The 21,737-nt window shown below is 43.3% G+C and overlaps 1 protein-coding gene across 2 annotated transcripts in view; it reads left to right on the forward strand.

The window, feature by feature from the left end:
• DNAH9 (dynein axonemal heavy chain 9) overlaps nt 1–21,737 on the forward strand; it is a 382,482-nt gene that overhangs the window by 290,360 nt on the left and 70,385 nt on the right. For both annotated transcript variants that reach the window (XM_024235511.3, XM_054535462.2), the window contains 5 exons: nt 2,203–2,343; nt 7,116–7,286; nt 9,612–9,734; nt 18,059–18,252; nt 21,011–21,159. In XM_024235511.3, the coding sequence (XP_024091279.3) occupies nt 2,203–2,343; nt 7,116–7,286; nt 9,612–9,734; nt 18,059–18,252; nt 21,011–21,159 (778 nt within the window). The remainder of the gene's footprint in view (nt 1–2,202; nt 2,344–7,115; nt 7,287–9,611; nt 9,735–18,058; nt 18,253–21,010; nt 21,160–21,737) is intronic.

Consider the following 21,737-nt stretch of genomic DNA (forward strand, 5'->3'; position numbering starts at 1 on the left):
GAAAAGCAATGATGGGTGAGACAGATAAACCAGGTCATACCCACTCTGGGGTGATGGACAGCTGAAGTTGGAGTGATGAGATTGAAAGGAGGAAGAGTCAGCCGAATGTTGGGTCAACAGCAGGGATGTGACCACCAGGTTCCACTACCAGTTATCTATGTCCTTCGTATCTCTGGTTGGGGGCATGAGAGTTTGTAAAGTAATTATGGTAGAGCTGTCACTGCCCTGGATAAGAGAGCTGGGGAGACAGACCCAACTTACATCAAGAGAGTAGGTCAGAGGATGGGATGCAGCATACTGATCTCTTCTCCCCACCTCTTCATCTGTTGTTTTTTTTTTATCTTTTTCTTTAAAATCAATGAACACTTATTGAGTACCTGCTGTGTGCCGAGGGTTGTATGAAGCTTCTTTTTCCTTTTGTTGTTCCTTTTCTTTTTGTCTTCTCTCTCTTTCTCATTTATTCGCCTCATGAACACTTACTTGAGGCCACTGTATTCTAAGATCCATGATGAAAGTTGGAGATACAGCAAGAAATTTGCCATAATCCTAGGCTTTTAGGGCTTTGCCCTCTAAGGAAGAAAGACAAGTAAACAGGCAGTTACAAAACAGGGCTGAGGGCTGAGGTCAAGAAAGCACAGGGACCAGTGAACACACAAAGGAGGAACACTCAACCCACATTGGGTGAAAGGGAGGAGGTGCTTCCCTTGAGTGTAACTGGAACATAGAGGGGGTGGGAGCTGGAAGTTGTCACTGGCAATGAGGCATGAAAGGTGGCCTGAGTTTCCATTGTATAGGGCTGTGTAAACCATGCTGGGAAAATTGCGCTACGTCCTGATGGACATCAAAGATCATGAACCTCTTTCACATATTTTCCATCTCTGTTTCTTTCTGAGTTGCTTTTGTAACAATTTCCTAAGATTTCTCTTAGTTTACTGATTTTCTTTTCAGCTCCAGTCTATTATTTAAACTGAACACTTTTTAAATTTAAATAACTATATTCTTATTTTTAGAAGTTCTAGCTAGTTCTTTTCCAGACATGCCTGTTCTTTTTCATAATGTCCATGTTTTATGCTTCCTTTTGTGTCCACTGCTCTAAAACATACTTTGTTAATGGTGAGTTTGTTCAGTCATTCTCAGTTCATGAGATGCTAATCCTTCTGGGTGTTTTTGGTTTTGTTTTGTTTTGGAAAGGGACCTTCTGATTGTTCCCTTTTGTGATACTCCTGCAGTTTGTAATTGTTTATTATGAGAACATCTTCGATAAGGATCATTGCCTTTTCCTGTGGTGCTCCCACAAATTATCAGTAACTTTCCTCTATTTTGGAGCATAAGGGCAGAGCATACTGAGGTTTGCATTTAGAGGCAGAGTCCAACAGAAATCTGTCTTCCTGATCCTGAGGTCTCATTTCTTATTTTTACCTGTCATAAGCAATTTTCTGGCCGGGTGCGGTGGCTCATGCCTGTAATCCCAGCACTTTGGGAGGCTGAGGCAGGTGGATCACCTGAGGTCAGGAGTTCGAGACCAGCCTGGCCAACATGGTGAAACCCCTTCTCTACTAAAAATACAAAAATTAGTCAGGCATGGTGGCAGGTGCCTGTAATCCCAGCTACTGGGGAGGCTGAGGCAGGAGAATCGCTTGAACCCAGGAGGTGGAGGTTGCAGTGAGCCAAGATCATGCCATTGGACTCCAGCCTGGGGACAAGAGTGAGACTTTGTCTCAAACAAACGAACAAAAAAAGAAATTTTCTGAAAATAGAATATTCCATTGAAAGATATCTTCGTGAAATTACATATGAACTATTTCATAAAAATTAAGAAAAAAGAAGACTATACTATGTTTCTTTCCCTGGATTTCCACTGCTTGGCATTCCAGTTCATTTTTGAGTCATACTTTTTTTTTTGCATTTCCATGAAATCTTTCTCATTAGAGGTGGAGTGTGGAGGCTTTCATGGCTCACACTTCCCAAGTGGAAGAGCTGACACCTCACCCTCTGAAAGCACTAGAAGTTTACCATCTCCTTTCTCATCCAAGTTCTAGGAAGGAATACCATAGCAGCTTTTCAACTTTCTACCCATCATCCCCATCCCTTTTCACGCCATCCCCTAAGCAGACACACGTCTACTCACACAGAGGGGCCAAAATGATTCTCAGGAAGCCCTGGTTGGTTGGAACAGTGGGCAGCTGTTTATTTTTCCAACAGGTCCAGGAGGCCAAGGTGACCGAAGTGAAAATCAACGAGGCCCGAGAGCACTACCGGCCAGCAGCTGCCAGGGCCTCACTGCTCTACTTCATCATGAACGACCTCAGCAAGATCCATCCAATGTACCAGTTTTCTCTCAAGGTGACTTACACCTGGAGTTTCTTGCCTGATTATAATAAAGCAGTGTAATATTGCCAATGCAGCTCTCTGTGAGAGCTTATCCATGTAAGATCATTAGCTATGGCAGGTCTGTAAGATCAAAGCCAGGAGAGCAGCTATGTTACCTTCAGACATCTCTTACCATCCTCATCTCTTTAATTGGGTCTTACATGACTCACGGGTAATTTTGACTGGAACAGAACAGGACACCACAGCAAGTCTTGGCTCATTCTTTCAGTAGGCACACATGATATGGTAGGTACTATGCTTATTGAATGTGTGGAAGGTGATACCGAAGAAATCTGAGAAGTGATCTCTGTCCCCAAAGAGCTTAAAATATAATAGACAATCAAATGTGTCACTTGTATTGATTAAAGTCCAAAGCAGGCAATAATAATACACCAACTTTAAATTAGTTTTCTTATGACCCTAATATCCCCAAAGCTCCTGCCTTATGATTGTTGAAATATTCCTAAAACCAAAGATGTTAGCAAACTGTAAGTGCTGACTAAACTTATCTTACTCATGAAAAAATAAAGACCTATAAATTTTTAGTGCATCTCTGGAAGTACATCTTTCTCCCCTAGGGCATTCACCAAAAGACCACAATTGAAGAGGCATTAGGAGGTAGTGAAGCATTTCTAAACTTCTTTGGTTTGACCCAACAAAGAGGACATGCATACATATACACACAGAGAAATAGGAGAGAGAGACCACATGTATATAGACACATGGAGATTTCACATACACAGAGAGAGAGAGAGAGAGAGAGAGCACACACTTAGGATCTGTGGAGTGCTTTCAGCTAAACCACCAGGTGAAGACCTAGATGGTGGGGATGGTGATGAGCAGATGAGAAATCAGAAGGCCTCCAGTTCCTGGGTCTCATTTGATTGAAGATGGCATTTAATCATTTCCCAATCTTTTTATTGTAACTCAGAGTCTCTGCAGATTGGATGAACTGTGTTTATAATATTTTATGGTTTTTTGTTTGTTTGTTTGAGACGGAGTCTCGCTTTGTCGCCCAGGCTGGAGTGCAGTGGCACAATCTCAGCTCACTGCAAGCCCTGCCTCCCGGGTTCACGCCATTCTCCTGCCTCAGCCTCCCGAGTAGCTGGGACTACAGGTGCCCGCCACCACACCCAGCTAATTTTTGTTGTATTTTTAGTAGAGACGGGGTTTCACTGTGTTAGCCAGGATGGTCTCGATCTCCTGACCTCGTGATCCGCCCGCCTCGGCCTCCCAAAGTGCTGGGATTACAGGCGTGAGCCACTGCACCCAAACCCATATTTTATGTTTTTAAAAGAAACCCAATACTTGGCCTCATATTTAGTTTAAGGCAACATAGGAAAGAATTATAAAAATATTTTAAAACAGCGTAAAAGTTGGCATGATAAGCCTAATAACCACAGGATCACCTCCCTAGTTCCAAGAGTAGTTGAAATTGACTATAGGTACCCATCAGAAGCCTACCACAGTGACTCTCTCTGAAAACAAGAAATTAAATGAGGCCCATGACAATCTGTGTTCAAAACCATGTTGTAAGATGTTTCGCAGCAACAGTGTCCTGATATAGGAAGTTCTGAAACTCCATTTTTAAAGTAGGGGAGATGGAGTTTGGGTCACCATACTGATATTAAGAATTGCAAAAACAGCTGTTCATTGACCAACCTGATCATTAAAAACAGGTTAACTGCTTCATGATAAGTAGCTGAAGTAAGGGTGTTCAAAAATATCGAAACCACAATGCATTTAGAAGTCTTCTCTGTTTTGAAGAAAAATGGGCCACTGTAGTTTCCACGGCCTTGGCTTTTGTCTGGGGTTGGATTTTACAGTTCCCCTTCCTGGCAGAGAAAGAAGAGGCATTCTCAGAATGTGGAAACCCCACATAGGCCAACGTGGCAGGAACCATTCATCCCAGCTTTCAAAATTGTTTTGAGCAGGAATATATTAAAATGTGTTTGTGTGTGTGTTTACACATGCAAAAACTCTTCAACAGCCAAGTTTTGAACTTGGAAGTTTATAACGTGATTAAGATGGAACTTAAGTGGCAGTGAAGTAGTTTTTCTTCAAGATTTAGCCAAAGGCAAGGCAAAGGTTAATAAGACACATTCACAGGGTGCCTCAGAGTGAAAGACACCTCACTGGGGTCTCCTGCAGATTGATGGGAGGCCCAGCTTTCTGTATTGTGTGCATTCTGCAGAGAGACATGGCTGGGGGAATAACACTTCTCAAAATAGTTAGAAGAAGCTTGCATCAGATAGGCAGAGGCAAAAATAACACAGCATTGGTCTCAAATCGGAAGCCCAAGGGCCTATTGTCCTGTTTTCTTTGGTCCTTGGAGGGCTTTTCAAGTACTTTAATTGGTTGCCAACATTTAAAAATGAGGAGAAGTTATGTAAGTTCCAAATTATGGCTTCTCATGAAGGTTTGGAAGATTGACAACACTGAGCTCACATCCCACGTGGCGCGATTTTGCTGGAGCCAAGGGATGCTGCCCCCCTAGACTGGCATGTGCCTCCAGTGTTGCCACAGTCCTTATGCCTCCCTGTTCAGTATTAAACACCCCGCCCCTGAAGCCATTGAGTTTGATACCCTTGGCCTAGAGCTTTGCTCATACTTTGCCTAAGTTCTTTTAGGCAGTAGCAGGACACAGTCATCCATCCGACAAATATTTTTTAGTGCTCACTGTAGGTGAAGAGATGGGCTAGATTTGGGGAAATATAAGAAGGTGAGTAAGGCCTGGTATTTGAAAAATACCAAAGATACGAGGCAATAGATAAGGGCCCTACAAAAAAATTACAAAAGCTGATGAGTATGTATGAGGGTAGTTTGAGTCAATGATAAGACCCCACGGGCAGGAGAAGGGACCTTCCGGAAGATGCTGTTGAAGTGGGATCAGGCCCAGCACCAGAGCTGTTCTGACACCAGAAGTAAGGGGAAGAAGCTTTTTGGGTTTTGTGTCTTGTTTTAGGACAGAAAAGAAAAAGAGAGCCAAAATTAGTTTAATGTAAAGAAAATGCTAAATGTACCTAGGTTTTTAATTTTCTTTAGATCTTTTCCTGAATTGTAAATCACTTTGTTTAAACTTAAATAACATAGAGATTCTTTACTGATTACTGTTATTTTGATAAAGAGAGAGCTTTAGGGAAAAGCTATAGTAACTGCCAGGAGAAAGCGTTCCACTCTGTCTCTATGAAACTGTTCTGGAATCTTCCCAAATTGCTCTCTGTGGTGCTGGGGGACATTATCAGCCTCTAATGAGCTATTCTTCCTATCTAAAATCTATCAAGTGAAGGTAACCATTACAATGGATTGGGTTGAACATGAGCAGAAGATTTTGCAAAGATCATTAAAACTAAATAAAGAAGAAAGGCTGCAAAGCCTTTGTTAACAAGAAACACCCTGGAACCATGGAAGGGAGAGAGAAATTCACATTTTCCTACTTTGCAAATGAAGAGATATTGAGACTCAAATCTTATCTAGTTTCCATTAAAGTTCAAATACTTGGTGGTGTTAGAAAGACTTAAGATTTTTTTTTCTTATTGAAGACACAAAAGGAAAATAGAGAAAAGGCTGGAAATCTGCATAACCCAAAATTGAAAAGTTCCAATTATATATTGGCTTGTATTTTCTTTTGTTCTGTTTTTTGTTGTTTTTGTTGTCGTTGTTGTTTTGTTTTGTTTTGTTTCTTAGGTTATTTTGAGACAGGGTCTCACTTTGTTGCCCAGGCTGGAGTGCAGTGGCACCAGCATAGCTCATTGCAGCCTCAAACTCCCGCTTCAGCTTCCCAAGTAGCTAGAACTACAGGTGTGTGCCACCATGCCCGGACAATTTAATTTTTTGTAGAGACATGGTCTCGCTATCTTGCCCAGGCTGGTTTTGAACTCCTGGCCTAAGTGATCCTCTCAGCTCTACCTCCCAAAGTGCTGAGATTACAGGAATGAACCACTGCACCTGGCCTTGGTTTTTATTTTCTTTCATTGTTTGTTCTATTCATATCACATTTAAAATGTAACATTCCAAATATTTACTTTTTTAAGTAGTCACTATCTAAGTTTAAAACAATGGGAAACTGAGTCACATGATTTTTATATTAGATTATACACATAATGTGTACTTCAGAAGATGTAACCAAAGCAGGCTATGCTCCCCACATTGCAGGAAGGGTTCATGAGAAAGGCGCCTGCTTGCAAGGACTCGTCTTATCACTGCAGAGGTATATATGCTTATAGCTATGTAATAATTCACATGAGCAAACTAAGAAAAGATAATAGCATGTTTTCTCGTTACCATTGTCCTTGGCAGGATATTTTGGGAAAACATTTCTTTGTTTTTTTTTGTTTGTTTGTTTTTCTTTTTGAGACAGAGTCACTCTGTCGCCCAGCCTGGAATGCAGTGGCACCATCTCGGCTCACTGCAAACTCTGCCTCCCAGGTTCAAGCGATTCTCCCACCTCAGCCTCCCAAGTAGCTGGAATTATAGGCATGCACCACCTCACCTGCTAATTTTTGTGCTTTTAGTAGAAACAGCGTTTCACCATGTAGGCCAGGCTGGTCTCAAACTCCCGACCTTAGGTGATCTGCCCACCTTGGCCTCCCAAAGCACTGTGATTACAGGCATGAGCCACCGTGCCTGGCCTTGGGAAAAAATTTCTATGGGCTGGAAAACTATCACATTCTTCGCAGGTAAGACCACTAGTGTATAGTAAGAGGGCTTGTGTACCTTACCAGTTTCCTGCCTTCTGTCCCCAGGCCTTCAGTATCGTCTTCCAGAAGGCTGTGGAGAGGGCTGCTCCTGACGAAAGCCTCAGGGAGCGGGTGGCCAACCTAATAGACAGCATAACCTTCTCTGTGTACCAGTACACCACCCGCGGGCTCTTTGAGTGTGATAAGCTGACCTACCTTGCCCAGCTCACCTTTCAGGTAAAAGTGGATTGAAGAAGTTTCCAGAAAACAGGTTATTTTTAGTGCCCAGACAGCAGGTGTTAAGAAACTTTCTTCTTTGAACATCACTTTCCACAGCATGTCCAGACTATCTGTCTTTGGATAGAGGCATCAGACAAGAAGGTCCAATATGGTGTGTGCATCTGCCCCCACCATTTCCCACTTATGGCAGACATACTTAATCCATCATTGTACTTTTTCTTGCTGATCCTGGAAGATCTAAGATCTTCCTCAGCACAGCCCTCCAGCAGCCACTACCAATCAATCAAAACTGGCACTGAAGATGAAACTAGATGAAACCATACCAATAACTAGACGCTTTTTGAAATGCTGTAAGAAATTCGGTAGAGTATCCATCATTGTTTATTTACCTTTAGATTGCAAGTTTACTGATGCAGCCATCCCCTGGGATAAGAAATTGCATAGGTCTTTCCACAGCTGTAGCAGCCTTGGCCTTAGAAAGTTTTCAATAACATTGGTTCTCAAGGGTTTGGGAAGCAGGGATTTCCAATGTTGCTGCATCTTTAAGAAGAAACCTTTGTCTTCTAGTTATTCTCAACATCAAAAAACCGTGAAAATTTACTTCCTTTTTTTTATTTTGAGAAGGAGTCTCACTCTGTTGTCCAGGCTGGAATGCAGTGGTGTGATCCTGGCTCACTGCAACCTCCACCTCCCCAGTTCAAGTGATTCTCCTGCCTCAGGCTCCCAAGTAGCTGGGATTACAGATGTGCACCACCAGGCCCAGCTAATTTTTTTTGTATTTTAAGTAGAGACGGGGTTTCACCATATTGGCCAGGCTCGTCTCAAACTCCTGACCTCAGGTGATCCACCCGCCTCGGCCTACCAAAGTACTGGGATTACAGGCATGAGCCATTGCATCCAGCCTAATTTACTTCCTTTTACATGTCCCTGTAATCATTTAGAATTGGGACTTTTTCCAATATGTAAATTGGGAGCACAGATTAATTATCTTGAAGGCCATTTCCAATTCCAAAAGTCAGATATCCCATCATCACTTGTGTGCTGACTCTGTTTGCACCTTTCAGGGCCTGCCTGAGTTCATGGGTGAGTGTTGCTGTGCCTCACCCCTCTCACCCCCCGTATTCCCCACTCCAGCCCAGATGACAGCTTGGCCTTTGCCAAAAAAAAAAAAAAAAAAAAAAAAAACTGTGGGCCCCACCTCTTAGTGTGAATCATGAGCTCAAACTAAGCCAAAGGCTTTTCTCTCCTCTGTACACAGCTCACTAATTCCCCTTTCAAGCCTCTGCTGTTTCCATTTCCTACTGCATGGAACATCTTCCCTTCTGTGAAAATATCCCCATCTCTTAGCTTCTCCAAGACCCATGCACATGTATGTTTATTGAAGCACTATTTACAATAGCAAAGACTTGGAACCGACCCACATGCCCATCAATGATAGACTGGATAAAGAAAAGGTGGCACATATTCACCATGGAATACTATGCAGCTATAAAAAAGCACAAGTTCATGTCTTTTGCAGGGACATAGATGAAGCTGGAAACCATCATTCTCAGCAAACTAACACAGGAACAGAAAACCAAACACCGCAGGTTCTCACTCATAAGTGGGAGTTGAACAATGAGAACACATGCACACAGGGAATGTCACACACTGGTGCCTGTTGGGGGATGGGGGGAAAGGGGAGGGAGAGCATTAAGACAAATGCCTAAGGCATGCAGGGCTTAAAACCTAGATGACAGGTTGACAGGTGCAGCAAACCACCATGGCCCATGTATATCTATGTAACAAACCTGCACGTTCTGCACATGTATCCCAGAACTTAAAGAAAAGAAAATAAACTACTTATAGAAAGTTTAGTCAAATTAGTTTCTTTCTGCCCCTCACTTGCTGGTAACTCCTCTACTCTGTAACTCCTTTAGTATTATGGATTCCTATCCGCATTTCTAGCTGCCACAGATTCATACGTCATTTTGACATTCTCCTCAGATCATGTCATTTGTATGTGTCATCTGCTCAATTAGATTGCAGAAACACATTCTCCATGGCATTTATGATTGATATGTAATAAATGCTTATTAACCAAGATATAGTCACTCGCTGTGTGCAGTTAAGTCACTCTGATATTTGGGGTGAAAATAGAGGGACACAGTAGTAATGTGTGTGAATATACACCTCCTTCCACTCTCCCCTCACTAAACAACCAAAATTGATGGGCAAACTAGTATTAGAGGCAGTAATAATTATACTGAGTGACAACCCCTAAGATTTCTAGGACTCTGGCTACAAGCTAAAGAAATGCAGTGTCATTTCTCCACATTGCAGATTCTCCTCATGAACCGAGAAGTCAATGCAGCGGAGTTGGATTTCCTGCTTCGATCTCCAATGCAGACGGGCACCGCCAGCCCCGTGGAGTTCCTCTCCCATCAGGCGTGGGGAGCCGTCAAGGTCAGTATTGACCCCTAGAAAAAAGCCAAGCTCTCATCTCTCAGAGTTTATCTCTGACACTGGTCCCCATGAAGTCAGCAGGGCTCTCTTTTGGAGTTCAGGCATGGAGCTGTGTTAAACATAGGCGCATCCCTTTCCTTGCGTCCCCACAGTGAGTTCATCTTTCCTGAGCCTGCAGAGAAGAAGCAGGTGCATGCTGGTGTATGAGGGCTCTGCCTCCAGGGTGTGAGGAAACAGGAAGTTCCCATGAGCTCCCCTGAGTCAGCTGAGCTGCTTTTCACCTACCAGGGCTTAAGGCTGGAACATGGCCTCCTCAGTGAGTCCCTGGGGTTGATGTGGAGAGGCTGCCACAGCATTTCCATAAAACAGCAGATGCCAGCGCTGTATTCAGGCATCTGAATCCTAACTCAGACTCAAAGCAGGAATGCATTTCAGCCTGGGATGCTCAGCAGTTAATAACAGCTCTTATCTATTGAATGCCTTGGAAATGCATTACCTTATTTAATTCTCATATCCACCTGGGTGATAGGTATTATTTGTTGCCATTTGACATAGGAGGAAACAGGTCCCACACTTACCAGAAGCCGAGGACACAATTTTTGGTCTGTCTGATGGCAGAGCCTATTTTCATTCCATGTCATGCAGCTTAGTTTAGCTGGAATTCTATGAGTGTTGAAAAGATCACAAACTATAAGTTTCTTTCAGTAGATACTATGCCTGCAATTCACAGATCCTGACACAATGCCTGGTAGGGAATGCTGGGCGAGGCAACACCAGCTCGCTCCAGAGTCCAGGCCTGCACTCCATGCGGGCAGTTGAGTGAACACCCATGACAGGTTTGAGCGCCATATGAGGAATAGCATCTACATAAGATGAATCTTGTTTATGATCTCCCGTGTTTATTGCATTTTATAGATGTTTAGTAGCACAAAGAAGTAGAAGAGTAAAGTAATATGACTGGCTTTCTTTCTCTTTTTTTTTTATTAAAATGGTTTATTTTGAGACAACGATTCATATGCAATTTTAAGAAATAATACAGAGATATCCCTTGTACCCAGTTTTCCACAATGGTAACATCTTGCAATACTATAGTACAATAACACATCTGGGAAATTGTCGTTGATACAAATCCAGAAAGTTCCACCATTACAAGGACCTCTCATGTTGGCCTTCTATAACCACAACAACATCTTCCCTTACCCAGTTCCCAATACCTACCAACCACGAATCCGTTCTCCATTTGTATAATTTTCTGTCATCTCAAGGATGTTACATAAATGGAATTATACAGAATATAACCATGTGGGATTGGTGTGCTCATTTAGCATGATTCCCTCGATATCCATCCAAGTAGTTTTACTTTATAACTAAAACCTAGAATTTAATTATTTATATACCTGCTGTCCCCTTCAAAGAAGTCATCTCAGGAAATTCTAGGCTCATTCCATTAATGCTACCATTGCTCAAAGATAGTTTTCTAACTTCTTTTTCAGAGCCTGTATTGTTTTAACCAACTTTAGGACTGTATCTAAATCAAGAGTTGTCCCACTTTTTCTGCAAAGGGCCACTTAGTAAATATCACCATCTTCCCGTCTTCATATGGCTGTCTTCCCTTTGTGAGTCCCTGTCTCTCTGCTTCTTATAAGAGCACCAGTTATATTGGTTAGGGCCCACACTGGTAACTCCATCTTAACTTGACTACATCTACAAAGACCCTATTTCCAAATAAGATCACATTCACAAGTCCGGAAGATTCGTTCTTCAGTACATATTTTACTTTGGAGGGACACGGTTCACTCCATAACAATTATGAGGGCCACTTAGACTTTGTAGGCCAGACTCTGTAGCAACTACTCAACTCTGCCAAAGCCAGTCACAGTATGTAAATGAATGGACACGGCTGAGTTCCAATAAAACTTTATTGACAAAAACAGGTGGTGGGCCAGATTGGGCCTGCAAGCTGTAGTTTGCCAATCTCTGATCTAAATAATAAAGTTGTAATTTGATTTTTATTTAATTTTATTTGTCATTCTGGGCCCAATCTGGTGAATGAGAAGGGAAATAATATACTGGGGAAGAAATAAGGGGGTACTCCATTCACAACAGAAACCCAAATTACAAAGTTACAAAATGCCTAAGAATGATTAAATAAATGCAGAGAAGTGGAAACCATCCATTTTCCTGGGCTACCTAAGATACAAATGACTAGACACACTTTAGAGTAGCACTGTCCAAAAGAAATATAATGCAAACCACTTAAGTAATTTTAAATTTTAAAATTTCTATAATTTTCTATAATTTTTAATGTTTTTAAAAACTTTAAAAAATGTTTTTAAAAATGGATAAAATTGACTGGGCACAGTGACTCACGTCTGTAATCCCAGCACTTTGGGAGGCCAAGGCAGGTGGATCACCTGAGGTCACGAGTTCAAGACCAGCCTAGCCAACATGGTGAAACCCCGTCTCAACTAAAAGTACAAAATTAGCCAGGTGTGGTGGCACATGCCTGTAATCCCAGCTACTTGGGACGCTGAGGCTGGAGAATTGGTTGAACCCAGGAGGTAGAGGTTGAAGGGAGCTGAGATCACTTTGCACTCCAGCCTGGATGGCAAGAATGAAACTCTGTTTCAAAAAAAAAAAAAATGGATAAAATTAATTTTAGCAAGATATTTTCTTTAAGCCAATACAGCCAAAATATTATCTCAATATGCAGTTGTTATAAAATTATTACTGAGATATTTTGTATTTTTATACTAAGCCTTTGAAATCTGGTGAATATTTTTTAAACTTATAGCTCATCTCAATTCAGATGCCAAATTTTCATCAAAAACATTTGTATTGAGATTCCATAAAATTGATTGATTCATATATCCAAGTTGTTCCAACAATCTTTAGAAGTTTTCCAATTAATAAAACAAGTCCTATTTTCTACACTTGAATTTTAAGACCATTAAAATTAAATGCAATTAAGAATTCAGTCTCTCAGTCCCACCAGCCACATTTCAAGTACTTGGGAGTCACTCATGGCCAGTGGCTACCTCGTAGGACAGTATGGTCCAGAGCTAGACAATAATTTCTCATAGTCTGATGCCTTTATGGAAAATAACTTAGTTCTGTAAAGCGGTTCTGAATGAACCCCTTTGTAGAACTAGAGCAATGATGGAGATGGACTAATTAACACAGGCTCTGGAGTCAGACATCCCTGGATTCAACTTCAAGTTTGTGTGTGTGGCCTCTGACATGTTATCGTATTCCTCTGAGCCTTGGTTTCCTCACCTGCAAAATGGTCGTCGTAATACCTTTCTTAGAAGGCTATATAAGACACAGAGTAAATGCTAAATCAATGGAAGCTGATTGGTTATGGTTGCTGTATTTGTTTCCTAGAGCTGTTCTAAGAAAGTACTAAAAATGGAGTGGCTTAAAACAACAGAAATCTGTTCTCTCACAGTCGTGGAGGCTGAAAGCTGAAATTAAGGTGTCGGCAGGGCCCTGCTCCCTCCAGAGGCTCTAGGGAAGGATGCTTCCTTGCCTCTTCCAGCTTCTGGTAGCCCCTGGTGTCTTTTGCTTTGTGACAGCATAACTCCAGGGTCTGTCTCCATCTTTACATCTTCACATGGCTGTCTGGCTGTCTTCCCTCTGTGAGTCTCTGCCTTTCCACTTCTTTCTTCTTTCTTTCTTTTTTTTTTTTTTTTTATTTCTTTGAGACAGAGTCTCGCTCTGTCACCAGGCTGGAGTGCGGTGGCGAAATCTCAGCTCACTGCAACCTCCACCTCCCCGGTTCAAGTGATTCTCCTGCCTCAGCCTCCCAAGTAGCTGGGATTACAGGCATGCGCCACCACACTCAGCTAATTTTTGTATTTTTAGTAGAGATAGAGTTTCACCATGTTGGCCAGGATGGTCTCGATCTCTTGACCTCATGATCCGCCTACCTCAGCCTCCCAAAGTGCTGGGATTACAGGCGTGAGCCGCCACGCCGGGCCCTTTCTGCTTCTTATAAGGCCACCAGTCATATTAGATTAGGGTCCACACTAGTGACTTCATTGTGACTTGATTACATCTACAAAGACCCTATTTCCAAATAAGGTCACATTCACAAGTGCAGGAGGTTATTTCTTCAATATATATTTTGGGCGGACACAATTCACCCCATAACAATTATGATGATTAATCACCCAGCTATCTGGTGTCTACATGCTATAGTCGATATGGATTGTACCCCATAGAATTTGTCCAAAGAAGGAAAAACTTTCAGGAACTGTGAGTTGTGCAGTTTGGACCAAGTCCAGTTGCCTCTCTTCGTATTACCCCGCAAAGCCCTCTGCTGCAAAAGTCATAAGGAATAAATGATTCACAAGCACTCTTCAGTGCTTTCATTTTACAAAGCTCAACCCAAAAGCTACGTACAATTTAGTTTCATTCCTCTTTTCACAAAATGGATTGTTTGGTTCGCTTTGCCTTGCTTCACTTTGCTTTTTTGTTTTGTTTTGTGGGCTAAGCTCATCTGGCTGTTCAAAGGCTTTTGCCAACTAGAGAAGCTTTATCTCTCTATGTGAATTTGTTAGGAAGAGCAGCAAAGTCCAGAACCATCCAACTCAAGCACAGCACAGGATATGAGCAGGTGAAACACAATGCGTTGTGTAGTACTTATTGCCAAAGCCTTTGATGAATGCTCTTTTTAAGTGTTTGGTTGGATTTTAGCCTAAAGAAAATAAGTATAATTGAATAGTACATGATTTTTTTAAAAAAAATTTTAAGCATTGTATCTCATGATGAAGACTGATTGCTTTGTTTCCCCAGAAGAACTAATAAGCAGGTAATGAATGAAATCTTTGTGATAAAATACTGCTTTTATTAATATCCTTTGTAAGGGTTTTTTAGGTTCTATCAAATGCAGAACTTTCAGGTAATGGGCATGTTCTGTTGCTCATTAGAAAATCTCATCTGCGATGAAGGCCTTTGTTAGCCTTTGAAAAGGCCCCTTACTACCAGTCTGGTTGCCAATTTAGCTCGGTTGTATTTTGCTACACAGTCCAAAGTAATTAGGTTAATTAGTCATTTCCATTTAGCTTATTAGAAGGCTAGAAATCCCTTTGCCTCATTTGGAAGATTAAATGTTGCAATTGTATTCAATCTAGAGCTTCAAGAAAGTGTGTTTCAGATCCAGCCCTGGCAGCTGGGAGCACTGATCACAATGTAATTTGCTCAGTTTTGTGGAGACGCCAGAGGGGGTTGCAGGACTGCAGAAGGGTTAATAATGATGCAAACTGGGAAGAGGGGGTGAGTGGCTGCCTGAAAGAAGATGAAAGTCAGCTCCTCAGCACAGAGAGAAATAATTACAGCAGCTGCGGCTTTCTCAGCCTGTCAAGAGCCCTCCTGCTGGCCAGGCAGATGTCAAATCTTATTAACTGAGCATTTCCTAAGTGCCAGACACCCTGCTAGGTCTAAGGCATACAAAGAGGCCTTCAAAAGTTCTTGCCCGCAGGGAGCTCACAGTCTTGTGAGAGTAACAGGCAAGTAAACCAGAAGTTGCAATTCAATAGCCATAGGAGCCCCCCAGGAAGGAAAAGAGAGAGCTTTATAGCCTTCAAAGCATTTGTATCTACATAACAGTATGAGATATGGCAGACCACATGACTTGGCCTCATTTTCCAAATGAAAAAAAAAAACTCACAAGGGTTTTAAAGCAGGCTCCAAGTCCATTGGCTCAAAAGTGGTGGTGCTGGGGCCAGAACTCCAGTCCCCCGGTGCCTCCTGCTCCACTCCACACACCACTCCACATGACTTATCTGCACCATTGAAGGATCATTCCCTGCTGTAAGTGATCAGGGTGAAACTGGGAAGCCTCAGAGCCCATGTGAAGGAATATGTAAAGCCAGGACATGTGTTCACTTCCACGGGACAAAAGCCTCTGCAAGCCCCGGTCACATGCCTCTGTCCTTCTCCAGCTGTTCCTGTCGGTGGTAAGGCAAAAGACTCCTCTGCAGCAATCACGCTGCTTCCTATCAGGCCCTACACTCTCCCTCCCCCAGGCTTTAGCTCTTCTTGATCCTTCCCCCGCCAAAAAAAAAAAAAAAAAAAAAAATCGCTTTCCTTCAATCTACCTCCATCTCTGCCCAGCAGAATTCTACATACCTACCAAGGCCTCCCTCATCTTCTTTTTCCCTAAGCTAGGACTTCAGGCTCCTGAAAGGCTTGTGTTTTTTGTTGTTGTTGTTTTTTATTATTGTCTTCCCCAGTTATCTGGCAGGTAGTAGGAATTGAATAAATGTCAAAAAAATGAATGAATGAATGAATGAATGGAGTTCAAATATAATGATTATATTGGGTGCCTAAAAACTCATGGCACTGTGGTAGGTGCTTTAGACACACAGTCTTGTCTAGCTTTTCACGTCATTGGGGAAACCAGGCATTCAGGCACAGTTGAGTAATGAAGGCAGGACTGCAGGTAATTAAGTACCTAAGTGAGTGATGTTGATGTGGGCACTCTAAAGAAATAGAACAGACCTCCTACACACACACCCAAAATACAGTTCCAACATCAAAACTGATGATGCTACATACATACTAAGAGGCTTTGAGAAAGTTTATTACTCAGATAACGTGGTTTTCTAGGAAGAGCAGAGGAGCTCCCAAGCAGACTGCAAATGGCTTGAGAGTGCCAGAAAAGGAGACTGCTTTGGGTATTATGATGCTTAGGGGGTGGGGCCAGGGCGAGGGTGTCTGTGCACGGGCAGGGGCTTACCTGGTACAACTTCCCTCCAGCACCAAAAGAGAGAGTGCCCAGGGCAGAAGGGGAAGAGGAAAGGATGAGGTTTAAAAGCTATCTGCAGTCAAACATCTAAAAACGAAGTCAAACTCTTTATTCAAGATGTCCACTCTGCAAGTATCTCTAAGTCAGGGGTGTCCAATCTTTGGCTTCCCTGGGCCACACTGGAAGAAGAAGAATTGTCTTGGACCACACATAAAACACACTAACACTGGGGCCGGGTGCGGTGGCTCACACCCGTAATCCCAACTCTTTGGGAGGTCGAGGCGGGTGGATCGCCTGAGGTCAGGAGTTCAAGACTAGCCTGACCAAAATGGTGAAACCCCGTCTCTACTAAAAATACAAAAATTAGCCAGGCGTGGTGGTCTGTGCCTGTAGTCCCAGCTACTCGGGAGGCTGAGACAGGAGAATTGCTTGAATCCAGGAGGTGGAGTTGCACTGAGCCAAGATCGTGTCACTGCGCTCCAGCCTGAGCGAGAGAGCAACACTCCATCTCAAAAAAAAACAACAACAACAACAACAAAAAAAACCACACTAACACTAATGATAGTTGATGAGCTAAAATATATATCTGTCACCAAAAAACTCATAATGTTTCATGAAAGTTTATGAATTTGTATTGGGCCACCTTCAAAGCCGTCCTAAGCCGCATGTGGCCAAAGGGCCGTGGGTTGGACAAGCTTGCTCTAAGTGGTTTACAAAAGGATGGAAGGTCTACATGTTCTACATTAGGAAGGATGGCCCGAGGGAGGTTGCAGGTTTTGAACTGGTCTTTCATAACCTGTAGAGCCTTAACATATAACAATCGTGACCAGCACAAGAAAAGGAAGAAGTGGAATATGGCAGAAAAGAAAACGGGACTTTAGATATGGTTGAAGTAGTATGAACAAGGAAATGAGTTGAGAATGAGTCAGGCATATTTCCGAGGTTGGGGGCAGATATGCTCAGAGTGGGACAGAGTAGGAGGACACATGACTTACTGGACAGATTGAAGAGAGGCACCAAATGAAGAGATCTGGCTACCAAGTTATGCATCTGGACTGAATCCTTATAGAAATAGACAACCCATGGGCATTTTAAGAGTTGGCGTTAACACAGAGTACATGAATAATTCTAGAAACATTTTGAGAGGTGAATTGACAGGGTTTGGTGGCAGAGTGAGTTTGAGGAGGAAAGAGAGAAGTCGCTAACTTTAGGTGTCCAAGGTTCATGACCAGAATAACCATAATTCCTCTTCTTGTCCCTCTTTTCCATGTACACACCCACAGGCAGGTGTGGCTCAGTCTCTGCTGCTAATAATATCCCAAACATTTTATGTGCAATAATATCCCAAACATTTTATGTGCTAAATCTTGCATATTATTGGGGCACTTTGCTAAGCTGCCCAAAATTTTTCCTCTTTCTTGATTTTCACTGGGAGATGATCCAAAGCTCTAGACAAGAGTATAAATGAGACAGAATTGTGTAGATAAGACCATCTTGCCCCTCAATCCCCCAACACAATGCAAATGACAGCTTTCTGGAGAAACTGCATTTCAGATTCTCTGAAATTTCCCAGGTACTTTCATCAATGGAAGAATTCTCTAATCTGGATCGGGACATAGAGGGATCTGCTAAGAGCTGGAAAAAGTTTGTGGAGTCCGAATGTCCTGAGAAAGAGAAGCTCCCACAGGAGTGGAAAAATAAGACAGCCCTGCAGCGTCTCTGCATGATGAGAGCCATGCGGCCCGACCGGATGACCTATGCTTTGCGGTAGGAAACGGGGTGGTGGAAGGCCCAGCATAGGCACCGGGCAAGGGCAACCTCAGGACAACTGGACCAGCAGGGCTGAGCTCCAAAGCCATGTGTATATAGTAGTTTTCTGGAGCTAGAGTGTGGGAATAGAAATTAACTAAATAGGCCAGGCGCAGTGGCTCATGCCTGTAATCCCAGCACTTTGGGAGGCCAAGGCGGGTGGATCACAAGGTCAGGAGTTCAAGACCAGCCTGGCCAAGATGGTGAAACCCCGTCTCTACTGAAAATACAAAACTTAGCCAGGCATGGTGGGGGGCACCTGTAATCCCAGCTACTCGGGAGGCTGAGGCAGGGAATTGCTTGAACCCGGGAGGCAGAGATTGCAGTGACCCGAGATTGCGCCACTACACTCCAGCCTGGGCGACAGAGTGAGACTTTGTCTCAAAAAAAGTAAAAAATTAAAAAAAAAAGGAAATTAAATAGTCATAGCCATGAGGAATCTCATTGGTGTGATGTAAATGTTCTAAAACTGGGTTATGGTAAAGACTGTACAACTTGGTAAATTTATTAAAAGTTATTGAATAGTACACTTAAAATGGGAAAATCCTATGGTATGTCAATTATACCTCAATAAAGTTATTTTTTAAAGAAAAAAGAAGTTATAGGCTGTGGAGTCTATACTGGATAGGAAAGGAGTGATTAGAGTAAGGGCATGACAGAAAAATACCAGGGAGGGCCCGGGCGTGGTGGCTCATGCCTGTAATCCCAGCACTTTGGGAGGCCGAGGCGGCAGATCACTTAATGTCAGGAGTTTGAGACTAGCCTGGCCAACATGATGAAACCCTGTCTCTACTAAAAATACAGAAAAATTAGCTGGGTGTGGTGGCACATTCCTGTAGTCCCAGCTACTCAGGAGGCTGAGACAGGAGAGTTGCTTGAACCTGGGAGGCAGAGGTTGCAGTGAGCCGAGATTGCACCACCGCACTCCAGCCTGGGCAACAGAGGGAGGCTCCATCTCAGGAAAAAAAAAAAGAAAGAAAGAAAGAAAGAAAGAAAAAAGGAAGGAAAAATACCAGGGAGGCCAAGATACTGAAATTCCTCCATTCGTAGTGGCCCCAGTACAGGCAAAGAATAGGTGAAGTCAGATTAGACTGCTAAGGATAAAAGGCTTGGGTCAAAGAGTGGGATGTTCCCATTTACGTTTCCTAACATTTAACAAGTTTCCAAGTAATGACAGCGATGAGCATGTGGCCGTAGAATTAGGTTGCTAAAGGGGGAAAAACAGAGGTCACTTGAGCTGAGGTCACCTAGAATCTACAGGATTGTCCACATGGATGTTGATGTCACCCAGGCTGAAAGAGAAAAAGTCAGTGAAAGAGGAGAGTGACTGAAGGGGAACAGATAGCATTGATGTGCAAGGGCAGTGGTGACACAGCCAGGGGAAATGAGCCTCTGAGGAGCCTCAAGAGTGGGGAAGGGGCCAGGCACAGTGGCTCATGCCTATAATCCCAGCACTTTGTCAGGCTGAGGCGGGAGGATCACGAGGTCAGGAGTTCGAGACCAGCCTGGCCAACATGGTGAAACCCCGTCTCTACTAATAATACAAAAATTAGCTAGGCATCGTGGCACTCGCCTGTAGCCCCAGCTACTCAGGAGTCTGAGGCAGGAGAATCGCTTGAACCTGGTGGAGGCGGAGGTTGCAGTGAACCGAGATCACACCACTGCACTCCAGCCTGGGCGACAGAGCGAGACTCCGTCTCCAAAAAGAAAAAAAAAAGAGTGGGGAAGGAATGGCTTGAAAACAGTAGTGGGCAGTGAGATGGACCCTGATTCCACTTGCCAATCCTAAGGCAGGCATAGGAGAATGAGCCCAGTCAAGAAGGCTACAGGGAAAATAGTGTTCCTGTGGGAGACTGCAAGTCTCTGTTAAGACCAGGAGCTGGGTCAGACGTTCTATAAGTGGCTATAGCTATGAAGATTTGTTCAGCATAAAATGTGACACTTTGAACAGGAACACTGGTAAGTGGAGTGAGATGAAAGAAGAGAGAGAAAAATAAAACATGAGAGAATAGGCTGGACGCGGTGGCTCACACCTGTAATCCCAACACTTTGGGAGGCCGAAGTGGGTGGATCACGAGGTCAGGAGATCGAGACCATCCTGGCCAACATGGTGAAACCCCTTCTCTGCTAAAATATAAAAAAAAAATCAGCTGGGCGTGGTGGCGGGCACCTGTAGTCCCAGCTACTTGGGAGGCTGAGGCAGGGGAATCACTTGAACCCGGGAGGCAGAGGTTGCAGTGAGCTGAGATTGTGCCACTGCAGTCCAGCCTGGGGACAGAGCGAGAATCTATTTCAAAAAAAGAAAAAGAGAATAGCGTACCGTAGGGCCTTAAATCTTAGGCAAGGCTGGGAGATAGGAGGGAGAGAGCATATGGAGGATTTAACTTACCAGTTTTCTGAAGGCACTGGCGCTAACAGTGTCGTGATGGGTGGGGTGATGTGAGAAGCCACCAGGCTCCCCTGAGGGAGTCAGTGATGGCCTGCTGGATGGGGCTTCAGAGGGAGTCCAGATCCAGGTGAGCAGCTCGGCAACTAGCAGCACAAGGTTGTGTGTTGACTTAATAAGCAGTGAACTTGGAGCCAGTCTTAGCTCTATAACTACCTAGCCCATGACCTTGAGCATGTTCTTTCATTTCTATAGGCCTCCGCTTCTCAAATGTTACTATTTTGTGGCTGCTATATATGTATAAATCTATATGTGCTTTTTTTCTGGCAGAGATTTTGTTGAAGAGAAGTTAGGAAGCAAATACGTGGTGGGAAGAGCCCTAGATTTTGCAACCTCATTTGAAGAATCGGGACCAGCCACTCCCATGTTTTTTATCCTGTCTCCAGGGGTGGACCCACTGAAGGATGTAGAAAGTCAAGGTGAGAAAGGCATCCTTTTGGAGCCAGGGCTGCAGTTGCCCCGTGCACTTTCATTTTTGGGGTCTATTGATTTCTCTTTTCTTTATTCAAGCTTCAAATATGCAACACTGCAAATCATACAGAAGTCAGGGTCATTGCTGAAATAAAATCAGAGGATCACCCACCAGGGAGAGAAAGAGCCACTCTGGGCTGTAAAAGGCAGAACTCACAGTCCCAGTTTCATGAGGAGGCCTCGTCCCCTCCACTCCGCCTCACCCATCCCCTTATCTTAGCCAGAGCAATCTTTCTGAAATACTAGTATGATCCTTCCACACGGCCCCACAGTGTGGCGATTCCTCAAAGACCTAGAGGGAGAAATACCATTTGACGCAGCTATCCCATTACTGATTATACACCCAAAGGAATAGAAATTATTCTATTAACATTATAAAGATACATGCATGTATATGTTCACTGCAGCTCTGTTCACAATAGTAAAGACATGGAATCAACCTCAATTCCCATCAATGATAGACTGGATAAAGAAAACGCGGTACAGCCGGGCACGGTGGCTGACACCTGTAATCCCAGCACTTTGG

The sequence above is a fragment of the Pongo abelii genome, chromosome 19 (assembly GCF_028885655.2).
Source record: "Pongo abelii isolate AG06213 chromosome 19, NHGRI_mPonAbe1-v2.0_pri, whole genome shotgun sequence".
NCBI lineage: Eukaryota > Metazoa > Chordata > Mammalia > Primates > Hominidae > Pongo > Pongo abelii.